At 45.7% G+C, this 25,951-nt stretch overlaps 1 protein-coding gene across 1 annotated transcript in view; it reads left to right on the top strand.

Moving 5' to 3' along the window:
• KIF5C (kinesin family member 5C) overlaps positions 1 to 25,951 on the top strand; it is a 138,893-nt gene that overhangs the window by 83,217 nt on the left and 29,725 nt on the right. Inside the window, exons 11-15 of the mRNA XM_023752413.1 lie at positions 5,099 to 5,247; positions 14,904 to 15,091; positions 19,843 to 19,911; positions 22,064 to 22,270; positions 24,646 to 24,792. Of these exons, the coding sequence (XP_023608181.1) occupies positions 5,099 to 5,247; positions 14,904 to 15,091; positions 19,843 to 19,911; positions 22,064 to 22,270; positions 24,646 to 24,792 (760 nt within the window). The remainder of the gene's footprint in view (positions 1 to 5,098; positions 5,248 to 14,903; positions 15,092 to 19,842; positions 19,912 to 22,063; positions 22,271 to 24,645; positions 24,793 to 25,951) is intronic.

The following is a 25,951-nucleotide window of genomic DNA, read 5'->3' as shown; positions in this document are numbered from 1 at the left end:
TTCCCTACGTCCCCCCTACTTACAAGCAGGGAAATGGCCTTACCAGGAAATGTGAAGGCAACATGTAGCAGTCACATTTCCAGAAGAAGGTAGGAGTTTTATCTGGGAACTAGGACTCAGAGCAAACTGAAAGGTGTGACAGTTTTATGTGTCAACTCAGCCAGGCTGTAGTAGCCGATTATTCAATCAAACACTAACCTAGGTGCTGCTATGAAGCTATTTTGTAGATGTGGTTAACATCTGCCACCATCAGTTGACAAAGTAGAAGCACATTAGAAACCCTGCCGTTTGCGACTACATGGATGGACCTTGATGGTATTATGTCAGACAAAAATTAACAAAAATCATATGATTTCACTTATATGTGGAATATAAAACAAAAACAAAACGAATAAACAACAAAAATAATAAACAAACAGAGGCAGATAAAAGATTGGTGGTTATCGGTAAGGGGGCTGGAGGGAGGGTGTAATGGTAAAGGGAGTCAGCTGTGGTAACGGATGGAGACATTTGGTGTGGTGAGCACAGTACAGATGTCAAATTATGTTGCATGCCTGAAACTTAAATAATGCTATAAAACAATCTTACCTCAATTTTAAAAAAAACTTAAAAGTAAAGCACATTACCCTCCATGTTTTACCCAGTCAAAGGCCTTAAGGACAAAAATGGGGGTTTCTTAGAGAAGAAATTTTGCCCTGAGACTGCAGCGTCAATTTCTGCCTGCGTGTCCAGTCTGCTGGCCTGCCCTATGGCTTTCAGACTTGCCAGTTCCCACAATCATGTGAGCCCAGTTCTTTAGATAAGTAAATAAATGTAAGAAATGTAAGGTATAGCTTTTTATCATAGGGTATATGATATGTATATGATATCTATCTATCTATCTATCTATCTATCTATCTATCTATCTATCATCTATCTATCCATCCACCCATCCATCATCTCTCTCTGTATCTGTCCTGTTGGTTCTGTTTCTCTTGAGAACCCTGACTGATAGAGAAGGCTGCTTCACCACCCTCTCCCACCCCACAGTGGGAGGCTCTCAGTCTCTCTCATACATACGCCATTCACAGTGCAGAATCACACCTTATGGATTTATCCTGTGCATTGCAGGTGAGGGCTTGTCTAGAGCTCCTTGTTCAAATGCCAGCACTGTCCTGAACACCTGGAGAGGGAAGGAGAATGCTGAGAACAAGAGGACAGGAAAGTACCAAGAACAAACGTCTTCCTGGCTCTCCCACAGGACAAGATAATTAGAAGAAGCTCCAATGATACATAGTCAGTATATTGTTTAGGACTGACTATGGCCAGAAAGTACGAGTATAGGCAATTTTTGAGGAATAAGGTGGAGATGGGATTAATCAGGACGCAGAGGGATGCGAATCAAGTGGTTCTAGGACTTCCCTTCCTCTACAGGGTTGATTCAAGTGCCCAGCTATGAGGATGCCTATAGAGCAGTGGTTCTCAACCTTCCTAATGCCGCGACCCTTTAATACAGTTCCTCATGTTGTGGTGACCCCCAATTTCATTGTTACAAATGGAACATAATTAAAGCATAGTGATTAATCACAAAACAATATGTAATTATATATGTGTTTTCCGATGGTCTTAGGCGACCCCTGTGAAAGGGTCATTTGACCCCCAAAGAGGTTGGAACCCACAGGTTGAGAACCGCTGCTATAGAGGGCCGTCATGTATGGGGACTTAACCTCGCTGGTGGAAGTGGACACGATCAGCAGTCTTAGAAGCCTGGCCATATGCTTCTGAACATGTAAACCACAAATTCAGTGAGAGAGGGACCCACAGGTGCTGGGGAGGAAATAACAATGCTGCTCAAGGGCAGGGCGGCAAGGCCCCCTCCTCCTGTTCCTCAGTGATCATGTCCGCAGAGTCCTTTGCTGGCTTCACTGTCTCCGTATGGGGGTCTGGGTGGAAGATGTTCTGTGACCTCTGCCCTCTCTGCTGTGCTTGGCCTTCCTCCTCTAATGGTTAACATTCATTAGCTTTGAGGTCTTTTAAAAACGGGGTCCTAGTTCCCTCCCTACCGGGAGAAGATATTTAGGGCAAACCTAGATTATCTATTATTTAAGTGGTATTTCTGACACATGTTGAAACAAAGAAAACGACAAAACAGATCTCTGATAATTACACCTTTAAGAGTTGGCTCATTTGTGCTAAGTCTTGCTGTTAGGTTAAAAACCTAAGATTAATTAAGGTTCTTTTCCTGAGTGGCCGTTGGTTAGGAGTTTACTCAGTGTCTGCTGTGGTTGTAACTGTGGAGCAGGCATTTATTTGTGCATCCTGGAGCCTCTGGTTGAAAACCCGAGGGTCTTTGGAAATGAATACCTCAGAAACCTTTGTGCTCCTTTGTGAGCGATCAGGTCACGTTGGATTAATCAAATGTCACAGTGAGACTGACCCATCGACGCATAAAGGGTATTAAATTTCCTCCCTCTTTCCATGCAGGGTCTCTTTGGGTGGCTGTGTCCCGAGACTAAAGACTGTCACTGCTCCCATTGGCAGCCTGCTTCTCTTAGCTCCCTCCCGCCGGGCCCCCTCAGCCTACGGGTGGTAATGGCTCCCCATAACTAATGTGGGGTATGCATCATCTCTCATTATTTCCCAACACTCTCCCCTACCTTTGTTAAATCTTCCCAAATCATGCAATATTAGTGGGCCATCAGATTCTTACCAGGACCTTGACTACTGCAGGAGTGGAAGGAAAATAACTTAAAGGAACTTTGAAAAGGAAGACCAGTGACACCAGGGATAGCCCTGCTGGGTCTGCTCACAGACATGCCCTTCGGCTGGACCTGCCTGAGTGTAGCTGCGAGGCTCTCCTCCTCTCGTTCTAGTGTCATTAGAGATCCTCAAGAGACTCTTTGCGATTTAAAAAGTGAGATTAGTAGCCTCACAGCGCACCCTTCAATGTCCACAAGCGTTTTCAGCCACAGGTTACTTTTCACCTTCTGACTCACTAAGTGGATAATGGCTAATGGATGCTGCGGTGTGTGTGCTGTGTCTGAGGAACATCCACGGCACCGCCTGGGGGTGTTAGAGGGCGGGTGAGAGTGTGGCCGGGCACAGACTTAATAGTAATACAACTGCTGCCGTTTGAAAAATCAGTTGAATCATGACTGGGGACCACAGCCTCAAGCTACAGTGAATGCGAGAGAGAATTACACTAATTCTTAAGTGGAGTCTTTCATTGAAATTGCTTAACTCCTCTTTTGACAGTTGGGTTATTTAGTTGTCGCTTTAGGAATTAATCTTTGGGATGACATCGGTAGCGCTGGTGAGCACTGCTAAATTTCCTTCATGGAAATAGAAATCCTGTCCAAAATGTCATTTGATGACAACAGTAATTAACCTGAATCACATCAGCTCGTGCTAGCAAGTATGACAGTACAAGAACTAGTGGGAGATTAAAATGAAAAAGGCAATAGCAAATAAAACAGGATATCACATACTTTGAAATGAAGTTTTTACCTCCTTAAAGAGTAATTGTCTGCATGGACAATTTACCTTTTGATTAGACTTGCCTGCTTATGTGTTCATTTATTTTTTTATTTATTTTTTTACTAGAGGCCTGATGCAAGAAATTTGTGCAAGGGTAGGCCTTCCTTCCCCTGGCTGCCGGCACCGGCTTCCCTGTGGCACCCAGGACCCAGGCTTCCCTCGCAGAGGGAGACTCCGCCCACCCACTGCAGCCTGCTGGTTGGTGGCCTGGGCCTCCATCTGCGGGCGATCATGGGGCAACGGCCGGCCCCTGCCAAATTGCATCGCACCCGCCTTGGCTGGCCTGGTGCCAGTGGGTGTCATGGCATGGTCCCGGATGGTTGTCCAGATGGTCGTTCCGCTGTTCAGCCGTTCAGTTGATTTGCATATTACGCTTTTATTATATAGGATTGATTTCAAGAGGAAGAGAGAGAGGGAGAGAAATACCAATGATGAGAGAGAATCACTGGTCAGCTGCCTCCTGCAAACCCCTTACTGGGGGTCGAGCCAGCAACCTGGGCATGTGCCCTGACTGGGATGCCAACCACGATCTTCTGGTTTATGGGTCAACACTCAACCACTGAGCCACACCGGCCGGCCTTATGTGTTCATTCTACATGTAGCTAGTTGTCGTGTTTGTTTGTTTGTTTGTGTATTTTTTAGTATAGGCTAGTGCTGCCATTGCCTTTGCTCTCCCCAGTCGCTCCCTTGAGTTATTGCCCAAACATCCACTGTGGCTTCCCCCCACCCCGACCCCAGCCATATGTCCTAGGAGGTCTCTATAGTAGAAATGGCAAATTGGTGGCTTTTAGATATGTTTGTTAGTCTCGCACATTATTTTGAAAAATAGTTACAAACTGAGAGACACAAATAAAAATCTCGATTTCTGACTTTTGAAAAATGGGATGACCTGGGAATAGTGGCCCTCCATTCCTCTGTGGCAAAAATTGGCTGTGATGGGGGCATGTGCCCTGCAGGGAGCCATGGTTTTCACCTGGCCACCATGCTCGGTTAGTGACCCGCCTGGCCAGGGAAGTGTGTGTGACATGTGTTCAGCACATCAGGGGTGACTCCAGGTAGTGCGAGGAAGAGAAACAGTTAGTATTATTTCGGTCTGTATATTATTGGTAAGAGAAAGTGCAAGCTCTAAGAAGCGAGAGGCCTGGTCTCATTTGTCTTGGTATGTGCCATGTTTCATACATGTTAATTGAATTGGAAGGAAGCTCTACTTAGGAAGAGGAATCTGGCAGTGGTATGAAGGTGTTTAAAGGAGAATAGTGACTATTTGAAAAAGGCTTTAACCATAAGTCAGGGCTGAGAACACAGATCAAGATGGAGACAGGGACTAGAGAAAGGACCTGAGAGACAATTCCATAAAAATCCATTGGGTTTAGAGACTGACAGGAGGTAATGAGGAAAAGGAAAAGGTGCGTTTGGAGCCTGAGGAGTAAGCAGTGCCATTAATACAGCCAGGTAAGAGGGTGGTAGGTGAAAGCCACAGGTCCCTCCTGCTCCCAGTCCCAGTCTTTGGCTGTGAAAGGGATACATGACTTAGCTAATGCTGATGGCTCTGCTTGGCCTTCCCCTTATGTCTCTAACCCAGGGCCAAGACCATCAAGAACACGGTCTCTGTGAACCTGGAGCTGACCGCTGAGGAATGGAAGAAGAAATATGAGAAAGAGAAAGAGAAAAACAAGACTTTGAAGAATGTTATCCAGCATCTGGAGGTGGAGCTAAACAGGTGGAGAAACGGTGAGACGTGGAGAGGAGGAGCGAGGCATAGTGTGTGCTGCTTTTTCCACCGCCATTGGCATCCGGGGCACTTGGGAGAGAGCGATGATGGGGGGTGGGAGTGGGGGGGGGGACTTGTCCTGTCTTACAGCAACCTGCGTGACCGGCAGATGTTTTCTCGTTCCCAGCCCACCCTGTCACTTGGCTGATGTGCGCTCTTAGGGTGGGCAAGGGACTGTTTGCAAGGTTGCCTTAATCTGTTTCCAATGAGATGCCCCTCTGTCTGTTATTGTAGTTCACCCTCTGGAAGCCGGGTCTGAGGGTCAGGGAGAAGCTCCTGAGACTTTGTGGCTCAGATCGCTTTCATTAATGACAACTGTCGTTCTCGCCTATGCCAGTTCTATAATTGATTTGAGGTTAAAGTTGCCTCTGGTAAATATTTGCTTTTTTTCTTTGTCCTTTCCCCCCATTTCATTTTCATGTCTGCCTCTTCAGAGCCACAAATAGAAGGCTCCTGAAAGCTTGGCGCTAAAATGGAGTCTTAAAGGCTTGTTTCGTGACTCGTTTTTCTTTTTCCTCAAAACATTCTCTTTGGTTTGTTCTGCTGGAAGAAAATATCTCAGGCAGCTGACGTGCAGTGGGCGGGTGGGTTGTGGGTGAGGCGTTGAAGAGGGGTTTTCAGATCTAACCGCAGACAGATTACTTCCACTGAAATTTTAGCATCGTGAAGTTCAAAGGTAGAAGTTTATTATTTTTTTTAACTGCAATAAGGCAGGTTGGTGTGTGTGGGGATAGTGGATAGTTGGATTTTTGCTGCTGTGTTCCATGTGTTCGGTGCTGCGGCAGACCTCAGTGTGGGTGACTCAGAGCGGGGGCTGTCGTGCAGGTTCTCGAGGTGACCTGTCTGTTTGTCACTGCAAAGTCAGCGGCAGATCGTCTTGCGATTATATGCCACTGCTTTTTGCTAGGGAGGGTGGGGTGTCATTGAGCTTCTGTTCAATTGAAAAGCAAAGCAGGATTCAAGAGCGGTTCAAGAAATGACCCAGTAGCCTAAATAACATGATTCTTTTCTTTTTGGGAGATTTCCTAGCTGCACACGTGTTTTGAAAGCTGCTAGAATAATTGAATAATTCAGCACCTGGGCTGGTGGATGCTTCCTTGTGATTTGGCAGGAGCAGGAGAGTGGGAGGGATGCTTGGCAGAGCAGGGAGCGGCCACATTAAATTTGGTTCTATTTCTGGGATGCTCTTGGGTCAGTTCTCTGCTGGACGACTGGGACTTCATCAAGCCGTTGGTACAGGGAGGGGGACTGGCCTCGGAAATACTGTGGAGCGGGCAACTAACCTTTTTCTGTTTCCTGTGCCTTGCCAAGCTCTCACCTTTCAGTTTCCCACCCCTCAGTCAGTCTGTCCTCTGGGTCTGCCTGCTGCCCTGCTTACCTGACCCGCCTCATGCCTTGCCTGCTCTCCCCCTGCTCTTGGACTTTGCATGTGGCATCAGTTTAACTGTTTGTTCCACTACCTTGCGGGTCCACTCAGAAATTTACTGTTGTCCATGCTCTGTAGGGTGAGATCCTAGGTATGCCCTTAAGTTCCATAATTTGGGGAAATGAATGTATGACTGATTTCTGACACATGGTGGACTTTTATAAATGTATGTCAAGTAAACATAATGCAGTGCTGGAGATTAAAGTTGAGTAGTCATCGGTCTCTGCCTTCACCAGCTTATAGTCTGAAGGGGGAGGTAGATTCCAGCCAGAATCAGTAAACCTGTGGTGGTTGGTAGTCCATGCCAAAAGGGAAAGTCTAAAAGTTATCACAACAAGAGGCCCTAACCTTGACCGAGAAGTCAGTGAAGGAGTCCCCCAATAAGCGACATAGGGAATCAGTTCCAAGAGAGACAGAGCAGTAAGCCAGGTGCAAGGGGGTGCAAGGTGGAAGTTGGGGTGAAAGTGGAGGCAGCCATGGTTACAGTGTCCCTGAGGGCTGAGGCAGGAAGGCCAGTGTGGAGAGCTAAGGTGGGAGCACTGGCTTGAGCTGGGCAGGAGGGGTAGGCAGGCCTGTCCTGTGCAGGGCGGGGCAGCTCTTGTTCAGGATGTTGGTCATTATCTTGGAAGCAGCGAGAAGCCATTCAAGGATATTAAGCTGCAGATCATAGGGTAAGATTAGCCTTTTGAAGATCCATTGATTGTGTTGGAGAATGGACTGGAGAGGGTGGGAGGAGGGTCTGGAACCAGGGTGGTCATCCAGGGGGGAGATTTCAATTGCTGAATGGAGAGACAGGGCATTGGAAAGAGAGAGGTATTTGGGAGGTAAAATCACAGCTTGGCGAAGAGTGGGCTGTGTAAAGAGCATGCCAAGTCTCTGGCTTGCTGAGTTTGGTGGAGGGCGGAACCGTGCACTGAGACAGGAAGCACCAGAGAACCAGGCTGTAGACCAGGGAGAGGAGTGGGGACTGCGGGTGCCTGTGGAACATGCCAGGTTAAAATATCAAGTGAGAAGTCAGGTCTGAGAGGAGCTGCCTGAACTAGAGGGAGAAATTGGAGTGTCATCCATCTCTAGGAAGTAACTGAAGGTCCCCTGTGGACTAGGGAGAGAGGAGAGGGAAGAAGAGCAGCGGGAGGTGGTCTTGCGAGACTCCCGCCTCCTGTTACCATGGAATCCCTGAGTGGCTGTGCTGGGGGAAGGGAGCTCTGCAGAGCTCTCTTGTCCATCAGAGCTCACACAGCATTTTAACAGCGATTTTTCTGGAAGCAAAAGTTCTTGAATGTAGACAACCAGCTCTAATAATATAACTTTCAGGCGGGTGGAGTAGTCCCTTGTCCAGCTGTGAGGGAAGGGCTATCTCAAGGATTAACTACATCACACATGTAGCAAACCCCCAGGCTTGTTGTTACAGTCCTAGGCTGGGGTGTAATCCTCAGGTGGCCCTTGTGGTTTCGACAGGTTGAAAGACTCGCCCGAGGTGACTCTGTCCCTGGGAGAGCTGGGATCCGAGCAGAGGAGCTTGACTCCTAAGTTTATCCTCTTCCCACTGTGGTGCAGCCTGCACTCTCCTCGAGGTTCGTGTTTGAGCAGCTGGATGGACCACGCCAGAAAGGAAGGGACTCCACGGTGTCCCGGGCACCGGCTCTAACGCCTCGTCATCATGAGGGCATGGCTGGTTTGTGTCAACTAGGGAACTGGGGTTTTGAAAGTGGAGTGCCTTCCACTAAAACCGAAGTGATACGATAGTTCCAACATTCTTTTGAAGTTTAACACACACGTTGGTTCTAAACTTGTGGGAGCAGCCACCAGGCTCACCTCATCGATTCCCGATACTGACATTACGCATTATGGTCTGAACAAGTTATGAGAGCATTGCCAGTAGCACTCGCCCTTCCCCAGAGAGGAGATTTCTTTCCTTGCGTGGTGTGTTTATAATTTAAAAGTGTGGCTGCCCTGCTGTCCTCCAGCTGTGGGAAAGCGAGAGAGATGGAGTGTAGCAGAAAAGAGTGTGCATGTGTGTGTGCTTTTTCTGTAGAAGGAGGTAGGGACACAAAGGAGCAGGAAAGGTTAAATACTCTGATGCCCCAACAGCAAACCGGGTCCAGGCAGATAATGGAAATAAGTGAAGGGAGGAAATAAGTTAGCAGTAATGGCACTGTGCTGTGCAAAGTCACTCAGGTTGAGAAATACTATCCTGTTGCTGCCTATAGGCTGTCCCTTCCACCCCCGCCTTTACCCGCTTCAACCCCTCATAGCTGAATGGGCCACTTCAGAATGCAAGCCTGGCAGTCAGTTGCTCCTCTGGGCAGAGGAGAACATGGATTCTCCAAATATGGCCTGTAATTGCAAATGTATATACGACACCAAGCCTAAGTCATTTCTGCCATTGCCATCAAGGCAGATGGTTCAGGGCATGTGCATAGTGGCTTAAGGAGAGGCCACACCTTGTTTTTATAAAGAAGGAAGGGGCAAAGCCACCCACTCTCCTGGTGTCATTCCCCACTGTGCCAGTGAGGGTCCTGGGGTTGCAAGCCATAGGAATTGACTCTGGTGGTTTACACAGAAAGACAATGCATTAGAAGGCTCTGGGTGACCCCAGAACCAAACAACAGCCGAGGAACCAGCCTCACACAGTGAAGCTGGGGCTGCTGCTGAGACACAGGCAACGGGGGGAAATCGACAGGTTCATAGAGGGGTGCGTGCAGGTGAATCCCGGGGAATGTCGTCTCCTCCGTGCATTCTGTATTCAGATCCGGGGGCCCAAGAGAGAAGGAGATAGAGCGCGTGGTGCTGTGCTTGCCTGAGGAAGGCAGGATGCATTCTGATATGCTGTCTGACCCAGGCCGCCCGCCTTGGAGGGGCTCATTCCTCATGAGGAAGTGGAGGCCCTGTTATGAGAACGGGTGTTGAGGGGCTGAAAAACAACGCACATCTACCACTGTCTGCTAGTGACATCTTGTGGGCTGAAACCTAGTGACAGTCTTCCTTCGCATCTGGAGGCTCTGGTGGCAGCTTCAGCCACATGGAAATTTGTTCAGCTACTTGCTTAAGGACAGACAGATAACGTGGGCAGCTATCAGAAATAAGATTTTGTTGTTTATTGACCATATGTATGGGAAGGACTCGCACAATCCGAGAAATGGGGATAGATTTAGGTAGTTGGGTTCAGAGTGAATTTCGGCTCCCACTTCACCAACCCATCAAGAAGACCACATGGGATGGGGAGGGGGGTGTTGAAGGACTGGGCGTGTGATGCTCAGAAGGGCTGGGTGGGTCTATAGCTCTCCCATTGAGAGAACTGCCAGGTTAGTTTTCACACAGGCCCTCTCCTCAGGTACGACTTTGAATCTTGCCGTTTGAAAAATGATACCTTAGGGGCTTACGTCAGAAAAGGAGGCCCTGAAATCCAGGTGTCACAGGGCTGGGAAATGACCTGACAAGGTGGCATAACTGCAGCATCTCTTGAATATAATATAATATTAAACAACAGAGCAGATGTAGACTTCCCCATCTGCTGACGTCATGCAAAAATCACGTCATCACAGGCTGAGAAGGCATGGAAAAATTGGCAGTCTCCTGAGCAGACTTCTCCAGGTTTAAAACCGGCCAGGCCAGCCGGCTTGGTTCCTTAACGAGCTAGGTCTGTAACCTTGGGTCTGACTGGGGCTTTGGGAAACTGTGCGGCTCCCATGGTTGGCACACATTTAGCATTAACTACGAGGAAGGTGCGGGTCCCCTGCCTGGGTTCCTGATTACCACAGTGGATGCTCAGAAGTTAGCATTTCACTCGAGAGGTCTGCTTTGTTAGGCACAAGAGCTTGTAGGCACGCTGTTAGGCACAGTGTTTGCTTGTGCCTCTTGCTTCTTTTGGACACAAGCAAACACTGACAGAAACCCTGACCACCAGGAGAATGGTGCGGCCAATCAGGAGTCAGGACTGTAAAGAGGGTGCAGAGTCCTGGGTGACCAGCTTATGAGAAAATTTCTCTAGAAGGGATTAGAGAATGTCTTAAGCTGCTTACAATATTTTTAGGAACTAGGGTAAAAGATGGATGCTATTTGTGTGCAAAATAATCCCATAAAGGAATGATTTTTTAAAAAACCTCACATTTATATAATGATATCTTGTGGCTAGCTGCTCTTACCTGTCTGGCAACTTAAAGATTTCCTTTCCTTTCTATATCAAAGTTTCTTTGATATAGAAATGTCCTACCACTAGGTCTGCCACTGGCCCTGTTGGTCTTAACCCCCCCCCCCCTTCCCCGCACCGCAGGTCTCTGTGGTTTCCGGGAGAAGCTGGGAGGGACCAGCTCGACCTGCCCTGGAGTTTAGCAAGAGTGCAGTTACCTTCCTGTGTCCTTACAGGCTTCAGGGACTCGACCTATGAAAAGGACAACTAGCTCCTTGCCATTTCACGTGTGAAATTTTAATGAATTACTGGCAGTCTAATGGTTCTCTCTCTCTCTCTCTCTCTCTCTCTCTCTCTCTCTCTCTCTCTCTCTCATAAACACAAAATCAAAAAGCCTGTTTTCGAGTTTTTATCTAATAGCCCTAACAGGAATTTTCGATTAGTCTGTTATTCTTGTTTATTGCAATTGATGGATTTCTACTTTTTTGTAGAAATACTACCTGTACCCTCTGGGGGTTTTCATTTTATAATTAAAATGCTCTGCAAACCTCATAGGTGTGCTCCAAGTCAGTGCTCTGTGTACAGACACATCTTTTTAGTCCTTAGAGGTAATTACAGCTGACAATAGGAAATGCCAGAGTGCTTCTTTAAAGAGGGAGGGGAAGGGGAGGGGGAGGGGAGCTTTCATTCAAAAAAATCAGGTGCTTTACAATATTACAAGCTCTTTCCCTGTGGACAGGCATGAAGCCTCAGGGGATAAACTGAGAGAAATTTGCTTTTAATGCAAAGAAGGAGAATAAAAATAAAATAGGTGCTAATCTTCATTTGGTAGTCCTTTTCTGTTCTCCCGCCACCAGATTTTCGGGCCTTATTTCTCGGGGTTTGTGCGCAGCTGTCTTCCTGTTACAATCAGTTACTCCTTAATCACCTCTCGGGGGCTTCTGGGGCGAGCCGGTCTGCAGTGCAGGGGATCTTCTCGATGATGGTGGTGAGATTGCCATGGAGACAGACTGCCTAGTGTCAGGCCGTGCACAGAGTTGGGAATTTATAATCCCCAGACGTGTTTGTGAGCCGGACAGTGTAGTTACCAGGGACGCTTCTGGAAGTCATTTTCTCGGCCCTTTGAAGGGCAGTGGTGCTGGGAACACCAGCTCCGGGTCCTCTCCGGGCAGGAGCTGTGCTCTCCGCCGATGCCTGCTGCTTTTGTTCCTGCGTGTTGCTTTGTTCTCCTTGGCCCGAACGGCTGCTGCAAAAAATAATTCCGACTGCCTGACCTTTAGAAGGGCTCGTTGTGTAGATGGAGCTTTGTGGGGGACGTGTTGATGCTTCGATTCAGAGAATTTGTCCAGAGAAACCAGAAAGTCTGCTGTAGGTTTCAAATGTGTCTTAATAATAACAATGAAAGTAAACCTGAAAGAGGCTTGCATAGATATATTGCATTTTAATTTTGGAAATGAGCTCTCACCACAAAGGTATTGTGAGGAGCCCAGAAACACTAATCTCAGAATAACTAAAAATAGTAATTTATTTGCAAAGCCTAAAAGAGTTGACAATTTGTCAGGGAGAGGAGGGGTAATAGATGGACTTTAAACAATAATACTTTTTGTGTTGTACAGATACTATTTTAATTAATCTTTAGAACAATGCTGTATTAGAGGCATTATCATTTCCTCTCCTTTGTAAAAAGCAAGCCAGGAGGTTAAGCAGGCGGTGGGCCTGTGATTAATTAGTCTGTGAAAGGAGCAGTGTGGCTCAGTGTCCCGACAAGCGCTGGAAACATTTATGCAGTCGGCTGATCCCTTTCAGGGACCTGGTGTCAGTGTGGGTGAGCTTGAACCTCTCCCGCCTGGGACCACCTGGCACTTGGTGTTGTTCTGATTCCTCCGTGGGAGATGGTAGCAGCTCCGGGAGGAGGGGGTTGAAACCTGTGGCTTTAGTTGGAGCAGGTGACTTGGTGCTAGGTTGTGGGGTTTCATTCTTGGCTCCTGCCTGCCCCAAGGAATTGAAACACACACAGGGCAGCTCCTTAGCTCACACCAGAGAGCACTGCCTCTATGGCCATTTGGAACCAAAGAACACAGGGATATGTCTCTTTCAGATATTTTTGTATCTCACTTCTGGACTTGGGGCGAGTTGGCCTATGGGTAATATGACCAACATCCGACTGGTTTGAGGTCTAGCACAGTTAAGAATTCACCATCATTTTAAGCTGAAAGATCAAATTCCTACTGCACTAGGTTGCCATGTTCACAAATTTCATAAGCTGGAACTGAAGAATTAGAGATACAGTCATGAGCCAAGCAGAGAAAGGACATTTACCAAAATGTTAGTGGTGACTTCGTCTGGAGAGGGAGAAATTGGGAGGTAGGGATGTCAAGTTTTAGTGTATACACTGTGGTTAGAAATGGTGTGTGTGTGTGTGTGTGTGTGTGTGTGTGTGTGTACACAATTTTTTTAAAGCAAAAAATATCCTTAAGAACTAAAACATGGTACTGCCCGGGGTTTAGCAGGCTGTAGAGAATATAAGTCCTTTAATTGGGTGAAATTCAGTCAGCACACTAAGGTTGTTGGGGGATGTTTTAAACCAGGGTTGAAACTGAATGAAATATTGATCTGGTTCAGGTTCAGTTCAAAGGCTACTCTGATATTCTGGTTTTGCTTTTAGGTCAATAATTTTAGGCAAAGGTTTGGGTCTAGCTGAGCTTTAGGAGGAAAAAGGGTTGGCTCAGTTTTATATTCAACAAAGTAATAGTTGATTCCAGGTTTTGCGTCAAGTTTCTGCTTGAAACAGAACTGTGATACAAGTGAAGTCATTTGGTGTTAATTTTATTTGGTATGAAGGCCGTTTTGTGATTATCAGTTTGATAATGGAATCTTCAGCAGCAAAACTTACACATCACAAAGTGCTTTGTTTATATTGAGATACATGTACAGTGTTCAGGGGGTTCCTGGAGGCATGATTTATATTGTTTGTGAATCTACAGATTAGGATCTCAGTTCTGTAGTGTGTGTTTTTTAAGGACTTTCCTCTGGCGCAGAGCAGTTTTCCTGGGGAATTTCCACAAAATGCATTTTATGGGCTAAGTGGAGTGAGGCTTGGAACGTTGCAGACACTCACTGATGGTAGCACACTGAGTGTGAAGTTGATGGTAAACATTGTGATGGGGAAAGTATGTTTGGTTTTGGTTTGCTTTCCAAGAAGATATTTGAGAGACTCCGTTGGGCCACATGGTTTTCATAGCATCCTTTTTATGCAGCGCATCTCTGCAAGGTGATTTTTTCGGTGGGGATAGCCACTGGCCAGCTTGAGAACTTCACCTTTTTCCTCAATTTGCATGGTCAGACTTGGTAATGCTTCTTTCGAAAGCCCAACACCATCTGCAGACTGAGAAGTAGTATGTAAGGTCTCTGCATGATACTCTAGATTGGCTGCTTTTTCTTTCCTGGGAAAACCTGGCATTGCAGGAAATTATTCTGTTTGAACTTTCCAGTAGAGCCAGTTAATTCCAACTTCCTGCAGGAGAGAGTGGCTGATGGTGGAATATGTGATTGTGCGGTGCCAGCCTGGGTCCCTGGGTCCATGGTTACCTGGCTACCTGCTTTGGATTCAGAGAGCTGAAAGTTAGGGAATTTGGGCCCTGCAATGTTCTTTTAAACAATGGCGAATTTGTTCCTTGATGTGGCTGTTTCCATTAATGAAACAGTAACCTAATTAATTGGTAATTAGGATGCCTCAGAGGTCCGTTTCCCTTTGAGTCAGTCACTAGAGAGCGCATGATTCTAGTAAAGCCCCTGCATGTTCCTCAGAAGTAAAGTGTAGCTGACAGTTCTGGGCATTGCTGCACGTTGGGTTAGTTAAGAGCTTCTGTGGTGGAACCAGTTTTGGTCAATTAATTATGACCTTTCTTGTCAAATGGAAAGAATGTGAACGATCGCTCTATATAAGAGCTCTTCATTGTGTCCTTTAGTCTTGTTCATGGGAGTGACTGGTTTGGGAACTCCCCCTGGAGGGCTGCATGCGAATTTCTTCAATCCCCACCCCTTTCGGCTGTGTTTTGCAGGAGAAGCTGTGCCTGAGGATGAGCAGATCAGTGCTAAGGACCAGAAGACCCTGGAGCCCTGTGATAACACCCCCATCATCGACAACATTGCTCCCGGGGTCGATGCTGTGGTCGCCAGCATCTCTGCTGAGGAGAAGGAGAAGTATGACGAGGAGCTCTCCAGTCTCTACAGGCAACTGGATGATAAGGTCTGTAGCCAGAGACTCTAGTCTTCGCTCTGGGGCAAAGGCTAACGGTGGCAGGTCCCCGCACTGCTGACCAGAAGCCGCTTCCAGCCCTGTGTTCTGAGGTAGGGCTGCAGACTGACGTTTATGTCCAGCTTCCCAGTGTTTGCCCAGCTCTTGACTGGGCAGAGTTAGGGAACTTGACTCACATGGAATGGAACTTCCATGGAAATTTGATGGGAAGAGGGGAGTGTTGGCCTCTATACACAGACAGTCTTCACTTCTAGAAACTGGACTGGGGCTGGTCATGCATGAGAGAGGGATTAGGGGTGAAAGTGTACATGATCTTTGTTTAATTCTCTCTCCTTTTCTTCTCTGGGCATACGCCTCACCTCTGTGGAACTCCCACAGTGGTTCCAGCCATGGGGACAAGGGTCGGGGCTCCCAAACCGCAAGTGTGTGCTTTAATCGTGTAGCTCATGGGGATGGAGCCCACAGTGTGGTGTGTGGTCTGATTGCTTCTATGTTATTGGCAGAGCTGTTTTCAGGGCATCGTCTTGAATGAAGTCGTTTGAACATGCTGATTAGGGATGTCCTTTTTTATGGCAAACTTTTTGGGACACAGTCAGGTCAGTGCACAAGTTGGAACAGAGGAAAAGAGATGTCAGAGAACATTGTGTATCATTCATCCCAGTGGAGGTCAGGTTAGGAATCCCAGAGGCACAGGAAATTAAATTGATGTTTCACATGATCTTGGCATGCTGCCCTTGGAATATTCGAAATCCTTTCAGTTCATTTCATCAGGGTTGCTGATATTTTTAGTCTGATTTAATCTTTTCTTCTGTAGTTCAGCTCAGAGTGCTCAGGGACACCTCTGGCTTGAATGAAACAGCTTTGTTATGCTAACTTTGCCATTAATCTCACAGGCCTCTCTTTTGAGTAAAGCTCAGAGTCTGGTGTCACCTTTACAAGGGAAATGTGACTGGTTGCCTTAAGGAAGCTTGTTCTGCTTTGAGTTTGTGACTCTGGGAGTTGGCATTATAAGGGCAGTGTTAAACTGGGGTCACCCTACCCTTCTGGTGACAAGTTTAATAAGCGCTTCACACAGGTGAGAGCTGGGTTAATTGCCCTTTAGGCCCTTGACTTACTGCTACCCTTCCATTTCTACCCAGGGATTTTGCACAAAACTTCAAAGTAAAAAGGAGAAAAAGGAGAACAATAAGTTACCAGTATAGGCAATTTCTTGATTTCTCCAAAGAAATGCTATTGTTTAAACATACTGTAGTGGTTTTTTTTTCTCATTTTAGAACTTTTGGTTTCATTTTAATAATTCCCAAATAATCTTAGATGAGGGATGATATCCTGGTTCTACCCTCTTTTCTCTATGAATAGACACCTGCCATGGTTGGAATTGGGATCATTTGCCTTTGCTGCTCGAGGTGCCTTCATTGATCTGAAAAAGAGTTTAGAGTTTTGAATGCAGCTTTCGAAAGGGGATAATGAGAACCCAGCTCAGAGTGATGCAAATGCCACGCCTTGGGGCATTCAGCAGGCAGCTGGCAGAGCTAGCCCTGGAGTCTGCCTCCTGATGACCGGCCTGGCACATTTTCTGTCACATTATTTCCTTTTAGCTTGTGCCTTGAAAACCCTGTAGAGTACACATTTCAAGGTTAGCATTTGCAGTCCATCACAGGGTGACGCTGAGAGATCTTGGAGAAGACGGAGCCCCAAAGCCCCAGCCTTAGATGGCACCATAGCTGGTGGTTTGATCTGCATGGACTGCCTTCAAGGTTTTAGAAAGTACTTCCTGCTTCTGATGGTGAAGGTGGCTTAGTACTTTTGAGAATTCATGAGTTGGAATTACCAACATAGATTATTGAGTGGTAGAACTGAAAGTATCTGGGTCCAGATGAGAAACTAGCCCAGCTCGTTTCCATGATTTACCCAAGTTGGCATCACCTGTAGGTGGCAAAGCTGCAATGAGATTATACAACTTCTGACTCACCCCATGTTGACCTTACTCTTTAAGTGAGGAACATGCCAGCTCTAATGAACCCAGGTAGACTGTGGTGGGAGAAAGGCTACACAGTCTCCTCCCAGCTGCCCACTCTGTCCCTCGGTGCTGTCCCTTCAGGGATCTGAGAACAGGTGCTCTCCCAAGGCAGTGCTGTGTGACGGCAATCTTGCTCTTCAGAGTTGGTCTGTGACTTAAAATCCTGAGACCTGCGCTGGTGACCAGGCCCGCTGAAGATGTTTTTCTCGTCGGCAGCATGGGGCTCACATCTGTTACTTCAAAAGTTAGTGATGGGGAGTAAAAGTTCCTAGTGCAGAGCAGATGCTTTTCTGTCTTCTCCCTTTCTGTTTGCTTAAGGGAGAAGCCACAGCATATGTGGTATCAGAGGGGTCATGGTTCACAGGTGGGCTGACCTCGGAGTTATGAGATGAGCAGACTGGTGTTGGCACTGTCTCTCATCCCCCCTCACCTCTCCAGTGCTACTGTACTATTGGAGATACGTGAGGAGGAATAAAGTGTAAGTAGAAATACAAGTTGAACTTCTGTTTCACTGTTTACCATTGCAACAAAGGCATCTTCATAAATGACCTGTTGACAACTCACCTATTTCATGGATAAGAAAACTCAAGTACAAGACTATTTTCTAAAAAGTGCTTCAAAATCTTGTGGACGAGATCTTAATAGCATCAGAGAGAGCATGCATAAACATGGTGTGCGAGATGTACGTATGATAGATATAGATGACACAGCACATCTTATTCTGAAAGTTTTAAGACTTTTTTTAAAGATCACAACAGACTGTGTTCCTTCCTTAGAGCAGTTGCCTTAATAAAGGGTAACTGTAGTTTTGGAAAAGTCTCTGGTACAGTGATTTATGTCCTCATAATGTGATCCCTGTTCTTCATCCTTCCCAGATGGGGAGAGGGGCGCTCGGCTTCTCACTGCACCCCAAGAATCACTTCATCGTCCCACTTGTCACCTGTCAGGGAGGAAGCCCGAGTCTCCAGGCTCTGAAATGAACACAGGATAAGAACAAAGCGCTTGTTGCACTATTTGTCTTCTCTTGTGATTTATGTCACGTGTAGCTGGTGTTTATATGTCCCAGGGGAAGATGGCAACTCCTGATGTTAAACATCCTGAGTCTTTTATGTTGTTTAATATTTAGGTGCTGAGGAACATAACTCAAAATTGTTCCTGGTACCCAACATTCTAAGTTTATAAAGTAGAAGAGAAAAAAGGTCCTATAAAATAGTCTCCCAGTTGTGGACGTACCATTTTTAGCAGTTTCACTTTGGTGTAATTTGCCTAATTCTCCTGCCAGAAATCTGGTTTGGGGAGGAAAATCATGAGTATTTTGTAGAAGCATTAAAGAAACACCAGTGTAAAAAGTTCAATAGAAAAGGGTCTCCTTGAGGAGAGAATTAAGGCCAAAAGATGTGCTGCATGAAGGAAAAGGAGATGCAGATCCTGTAACATCGATTTCAGAGTTGTCTCGCTCCACGGAAAGCATTAGCTGTGACAAACAATGAGTTAATCCGGTTTAAATGTATGCACAGGCACGACCAAGAAGGCTGGAAATATCCCGTGGAAAACTAAGCTTTTGCTAATAACGTTTGCCAAGGAGGCCCTTGAATTTATCTCCCCTCCCCTCTAGAAAAGGTAGAGAGCACAGTGCAGTTTCCTCCCCTCCCCTCCCGTCCCCTCCGGCTGTTGATGAAAACTCCTGGGCAGCACCTGCAAAAAGAGGGACCCCAATACTGAACTAAATCTGTCTCTGCTTGGGGTCTCTACTTGGGGTTTAGACCCCAGAAGTGTCATCAGATAGGATTTCCTGCTGTTTCTGAGGGAGAGAGGCACAGGTGAAGCCACGTTGGCGTGCTCACAGGCTGTGCTTCAGATGTGCACTTGAACTCACGGACACATTCACAGTGAACACCGAGCCTCCTGTAGCCGGTGTCGTTGGCCAGCTGCGTTGCCCACACTGGGTAGATGTGCCTAGGGAGAGGCAGAGACGACTGCATGGGCAGTGAGGCTGGCAGCCCTGGCTTTGTGCAGCAACACCTAGTGGCAGAACATGAGAGCGAGAACGAATTTGCCTGTGGGAAGACCCTTTCCCATGTCAGTGACAGGCTGGAAAGTAAGAATTACTGTTGCTGCACTTTTGTGTTGTTTTTTTTCAAACCGGTAAGAAAATTAACTTCCAATCAAGAGGGAAATCTGCTCATGCTAAAGATTAATTCTCCAGTAAATATTTTTCCAATCTCTCTAAGTAAGAGGCTTGAAGTAGAAATACTGGTCTCTCCCACATATCACGTGTCCGCATTCTTGGTCACTGATGTGTTTGACGAGATGTGGGACATGAATATATTACAGTGCAGATGGTCAGACATTCACTGCCTTGCTTTTTGAGCTAGGGATTCACTGTTAACATCTTTGCATTGTGGGAGAGAGCTCCCGGTCCCTTTCAGTTCCCACGCCCTGGAGCTCTGATTTCTGGAAGAGCAAGGGTTGAGTTTAATGTGTAGGATATTATATTTTCCATAATATCCAGATGTTTCATCTGCTGACAAAAGAGGGTGAGACATACTTTAACCAAATCAAGGTCCCAGAGCCAGTCTCTCTTCCGTGGGGAAGCACCACACCACGCCATTCCCTTCATTTTATTAGGAAGCTCACAGCTGGCATCCTGGTATCGGACTATCTCGAATATCAAAAATGACATAACTAACCGAAAAGAATTAAACATGATGTTTCATTTCAGGATGATGAAATTAACCAGCAGAGCCAGCTGGCTGAAAAGCTAAAGCAACAGATGTTGGATCAGGATGAGGTAAAGTTCATAATAATAAATTTTTTCTTACAAAGTTTTTATTACTCTTTGTTGTTGATGTTTGTTCCAGAATTTTAATTTGCAAAGAATTTGTTCAAGATCACTGAATCATGTGGAAATTTCTTGGTAGATTTCTTTTAAAAGCTGGTTTTGCCCGAATTTAGAAGATAAATGTCTGACTTGGTAGAGCCCCGGGATTTGAGAGGGAGTAGCTGGTTGCTACACTTGTGTTTAAAGAGCAGAGACAGGGGAACTTGATAAGTGGACAAGGATGGTTTTAATTCCTCAGACCCAGTGCTCAGCTCTCTTGTTTTTTGCCATTTTAGCTTTTTTCAGCTTTGCAAATCAGCTGGCTCAGGTATGTGATACACACCATGTTCTCATGCTATCTTGTAGGAGAAACAAATGAAAATTAGACAGTAGAGGAGGGAACCCAGAGTGGAAAGGGGTCCAAATGCTGCATTCATATACTAGTACATGTGATACAATAAAAAAGAGGCAAATTGTTTTCAGTCTCCCTGATGGCATTCAATTCTCCAGTAAGTGTCTTTATTGCATTGCGTTTTGCCAAGTATTGTACAAAACAGGGATCTAAGCAAAGAAGAGACAATCTATCAAGTATAGATGGTTCGTAATTCTCTTTTTGAGGACCATCTAAGTACTTTTTTTCTCTTTTGTGCTTTAGGGTGCTTTCCGCTTTGTTGCTAAAATGCTATGGATTGAATCAGGCGATGCAATTATAGCAGGTGCCATGGGTTCATGTCCCCAGTCCCAACTTCCCATAGATATAGCTCTTCATAGCCATTTCCCTCCTTTCCTCTTTGTTCCCCTTTATCTCTCCGGGACAAGGATTATACCCCTGCCCAAATGCTTCCCTTGGCAGGGAGATCATGCATGCCTTTGTCGTGAGATGGACCATATTTAATTGATTTTCCTCTGAACTCTAGCTGAGCCTTCCATTTGCTTAGTGTTTCCTGCCTTCTTTCTCCCATTCTAGTCCTTTGCATTTCCAAGTTGGTACAACTGCCTGTGGTAAATGTTCTTTTTTGTTACAGTTAAAACTCCTTTTTGTTGTTGTTGTTAATCCTCACTTGAGGAATTTTTCCCCCATTGATTTTTAGAGAGAGTGGAAGGGAGGGGGAGAGACAGAGAGAGAAACATTGATGTGAGAGAGACACATCCATTGGTTGCCTTCTGTATGAGCCCCGACTGGGGCCAGGGATCAAGCCTGCAACTGAGGTATGTGCCCTTGACTGGAATTGAACCTGCGACCCTTCACTGGGCCAAACTGGCTAGGGCAGTTAAAGCTCTTAATATTTTACTTTTTCTGTAGCAGGGGTAGGGAAGGTCCTGCTGGTGAGCCATATAAGGCCTGCAGAATCATTTGGTCTGGCCCTGCCCAGGCATTAATGCTGAGTCAATTAGATGTTTGATCACATACAGCAGGCTAATTTTTAAGTTGATAATTGTGTATGGCCCACGAGTGATGTTATAAATATCCACGTGGCCCTTGGCAGAAGGAAGGTTCCCCACCTCTCTCCTACAGTATTAAGGCAATATTTGTTTACTCCAGGAAAAAAAACACACAAGAGGCACAAAGATAATGAAAGTATCTACATGCCCAGCCATTCACTTGTAAATCATTTATTGTTTGGGGTATATGCTGCTCTACGTCCATAATGACTATTAAGAAAAATTAATGGTTGTCCTTTTATTCTGTCTTGGTTGACTCTGAAATTTACCAGTTTACAATGTGAAATAATGATAATATTAAAAAGCCATGTAAGTATTCATGTCCTCAGAAATGATTCCCCCCAAACTTTGTTAGACATGTGAGATAGCCAGGCAGCTACGAAGTGTGGTGATTTTTTATGTGTAATCAATTCTTCGAGGTAAGCCTATGCAGTTTTAAACAAAAATGAATAAAGAAAAAAAGTGAGAAAGAAAAGAAAGAGGAAGAAACAGATTTTTGAAATAACATGCTATTTTTAAATTTAGCATCTGGATATACAGTAGGGGTTCTCGTCATCCCGCACTTTTCCAACTTTTTTTTTGTGTGTCTGTTTTTTAAAATTACTTTACTTTGGATAGAGAACAGAGCACAAACATTTAAACATTAGGTTCACCAGTCCTGTGCTAACTCATTTCCCAGCTTCTAGCTTCCACAAGAAGAGACTATGAGAAGATCCAAGAGGAGCTGACACGGCTCCAGATTGAAAACGAGGCGGCCAAAGACGAGGTGAAAGAAGTCCTGCAGGCCCTGGAGGAGCTGGCCGTCAATTACGACCAGAAGTCCCAGGAGGTGGAGGACAAGATGAGGGCCAATGAACAGCTGACCGATGAGCTGGCCCAGAAAACGGTGGGGGCGTTTGTCCAGGGGGGACTTCCTCGGTTGTCACTCTTGTATATATCCATGGTTGTTGACGGACTGTATAAAGGAAGGCAGTTGGCTGAATGGATTTTCAGTGTTAGACTTAGATGCATTCTCTGAAATCCTCCAATAATTGAAATATTTTGTGTGACTCTCGTCCAGTCATCCTAGAACTGCGTAGCACGACTGTTTTCTATTCAGGAGATTTATAACGTTAGCAGGGGTGCCTTGTGGAATAGTCAAGAGAGTGCAGACTTTGGAGCCAGAAAAATCCTGGTTAAAAAGTTCTTTAAAAACATAAAAAAAATTTTTTTATTGATATTTATTTATTTATTTATTTATTTTACAGAGAAGAAAAGGGGAGGGGAGAGGAAGAGAGAGAGATGTGAGAAGCATCGATCGATTGCCTCCCACATGAACCCCAACTGGGGATTGAACCCACAACCTGGGTATGTGCCCTGACCGGGAATTGAACCCACCACCTTTTGGTGTATGGGATGCCGCACCAGCCAGGACCCTGGTTAAACTTTCGACTTTAGAACTGTTTAAGCCATAGTCAAAACATTTAAATGTCTTGAGTATTCATTCCCTTATTTGTAAAAGTGGCAATAATAACATGCTTCTTTCAGGGTGTGAGAATGTGGCAGTTCACATAAAGCACTTAGCATGGACGGTGCATTTGCTGTAGTTTCAATAAGCAAATCTCAAGCTGTTAAATCAGTAGGTGAGAGTGGGTGACCCTGGCAGGCAATGGACTTCACTCTTCTTGTTATGTCCTCCTGAATGAAGTCCCTTCCCTCCCACAGCGCCCGTGCTAGCCCGGGCCTGCGCTGTTGGTTTGCTTGTTGTCCTGCTTGCATCCAGTGCTTTAGTCTGCACATGTTCTCATTCTCAGATGCTCCCAGCGAAGGATGCTGCCGGCCCTGCACAGTGAGCTCATGGCATCAGGGCCAGTGAGCATTTGGCGAGGTGGCTGGTGGTGGGATGTGTCCATTTTGTCCTTTTCTATTTGGAAAATAGGTGGTAGGAAGCTGAATGGCTGCCCTTGGCACCTCAGCCCAATGGTCTGGTATTGTGAGATTGTGCCCAGACTGCTCTGTGGAAAGCATCCAGTCCTCCCGGGCAAGGAGGAGCAGCAGATGGTACAGGGAAGCTCTAGGCTGCTGACCGTAAAGCTGATGGAAAAGGCTCCTCGCTCCATGCATTCAGCTGCATGAGGCGGACTTTTTAAATGGCCTCCCAAGATGGGATCTACTACTCCTGTGGATTTTAAAACACAATGATACCAGTGGTGGTAATACCAAAACAAAGACAGGAACAGAAGGAAAGACAGACTGCATCACTTAGGGAAGGAGGAGACTTCGATTTCCTCTGCTTGTTTTCTTCTACAGGGTCCTTAACTAGTCCTTGGTATTTGCTTCTCAAAACAATGGAACATTTTTCACAATACAGTTCTTATTTTCTGTCAAACTGAAGGATTACTGGACTCGTTTAGAGTACTATTTTTAGTAAGATCATTAAAAAGTGCTCTAATAAAATAGCTGCGTGTGGAAGAATTGAATAAATGTCTTTGTATTAGCCTCCAGAGCTCCATAATTTAGGGAAATTATTTTTTGTTGTTGGCTGAGTTAATACCAAGACACCAAAAGCTGACTATTCTTTTGATGTTGAGAGTTTTAGTTAGTTAGTTAGTTGGTTAGTTAGTTAAAAATACATACCTCTTGGTAGCACACATGAAGGATGGAAAGGTATGGGTTTGGTAATGTTTGGCAATAAAATGGAGCTTCTGTTATATATTAAGAAGGCTGATCTTGTTGAACTTTATTACTTTTGAAAAGAGGTGAAGAATGTTCAGTTCAGCTTCACGGTGAAGATTAGAATTTCTCTAAGTTGTTTTCTAAACGCATTAATGCCCCTCTGGGCCTTCCAGACTGGAGTCAGATGGGACTTTGGAAGTGGTCCAGGGAGCAGGTTTGTTTGGAGGTTGAGGTGGGGGTGCCTGCAGGTATGTTTAGACCCTTGAGGACGTGAACTGACACAGAACATCTGGTAGGTAGGAAGATGTGAGTACACGTTCTGAACCTCAGGGTTCCTTTGGGCTTTATTTATTTTTAATAACTTATTTCACTAACCTGGAGATTGTCATCTGATATGTAGCCATAACATATCAGGCTAAGCCGACTTTCTCTTCTTGTCAAAGAATTCAGCGCTATGCTATTGTTTGACTTAAAGGAACCCTTATATGGAAATCACATGAAATGGTAACAGAACTCCACCGTACGTCATATTGTTATTCATTGCGGTGCCGAGTGCATAAAATCGATGGGCGAGCCTTTTAATCTGTTGTGGAAATGTGTTTTCAGACCACACTGACAACCACACAGCGCGAGCTGAGCCAGCTGCAAGAGCTCAGCAACCACCAGAAGAAGCGAGCCACCGAGATCCTGAATTTGCTGCTGAAGGACCTGGGGGAGATAGGCGGCATCATCGGCACCAACGACGTGAAGACTGTAAGTCAGCCCTGCGTTCCCTCCTGCTCTTCTAACAGCGCGATCCGAGCGAGGGGGTCTGTGCTTGATTCCCCCGAGAACCCAATGCCTAGTGCAGTGCCTTGCCACTGCCACGTGCTTTGTAATATTCGAATAAGGATGATCAAAGGACTGATGAATGACTAAGTGAACGGTTGTTTGAGTAAGGAGAAGGAGGAAAATAATTACCTTCAGATGTAGGAAATGTCTTCAAATCTTGGTTGACCTGATGTAAATTGGTTTTTTCCTCACACTTATATGCCATTGTCACAGAAATTTGGAATCAGATAGGTTAACCAACAGTTCCGGTCTCAGAATTGTGTTTCTCCTTTTCTATGAGAACCCAGCAGAGTGAAAATTCCCCCACCAATCAGCATGAATTAGGAGAGCTTTTAGCTGAAAGTAATAGGATTCTAACAGTGGCTTGAAAAACAAAGCCACATTTAATTATTCTCCGTATGAGACGTCTAGAATTTTGCTATTCAGGTTATGATTTGCGTCACCTTGGAGCTTGTTGGGAATATAGATCTCAGGCCTACCTCACACCCACTGAGTCAGACTCTGCATTTTTAACAAGATTCCTCAGGCCATTCTTTAGCTTATTAAAGTTTTAGAAGCAAGTTTTGGTTTGGTGCAGTGCTTCAACAATGTCAAGTGTCCAGGACTTTTCTCTATTTCCTTTATGTTTTCCTTAGCCTGTTACTTTTTCATGTCTGTAGGTTTTTGTCTCATGGGAGCAAGATAGCTGCTATAGCACCAGTCTGCACATCCTCACACAACTACATCCAAGGCAGGCTGTGCTGAAACGCAGCCAGCTTTCATCCAGGAGGGAACTGTATCTCAAAAGTCCCCTTGACATCCCCCTGTACCTTATTGGCCAGAAGTGTGGTACATGATCACCCCAAACTGCAAGGGAAGCTAGGAAAGTAGAGAATTAGGATTACTATCATGGGCTTAAACCAACCATCAATAATCCCCTGGGGCTGTGCACATTGGTGCCATTGATGGCAAGGAGTAAGGGAGGGGGGAAGAATGGGGGTGGTATACAGTTGTCCATGAGCTAGGAATGGGGGGTGGGGCGAGAATAAACAAAGTTATCAGGCAAGAAAAATTAACAGCTTGCCACAATGTAGAGATGCCA

Source organism: Myotis lucifugus, unplaced genomic scaffold, assembly GCF_000147115.1.
Source record: "Myotis lucifugus unplaced genomic scaffold, Myoluc2.0 scaffold_32, whole genome shotgun sequence".
In the NCBI taxonomy this organism is placed as follows: Eukaryota; Metazoa; Chordata; class Mammalia; order Chiroptera; family Vespertilionidae; genus Myotis; species Myotis lucifugus.
This window is presented reverse-complemented; position numbering and strand designations above follow the sequence as displayed.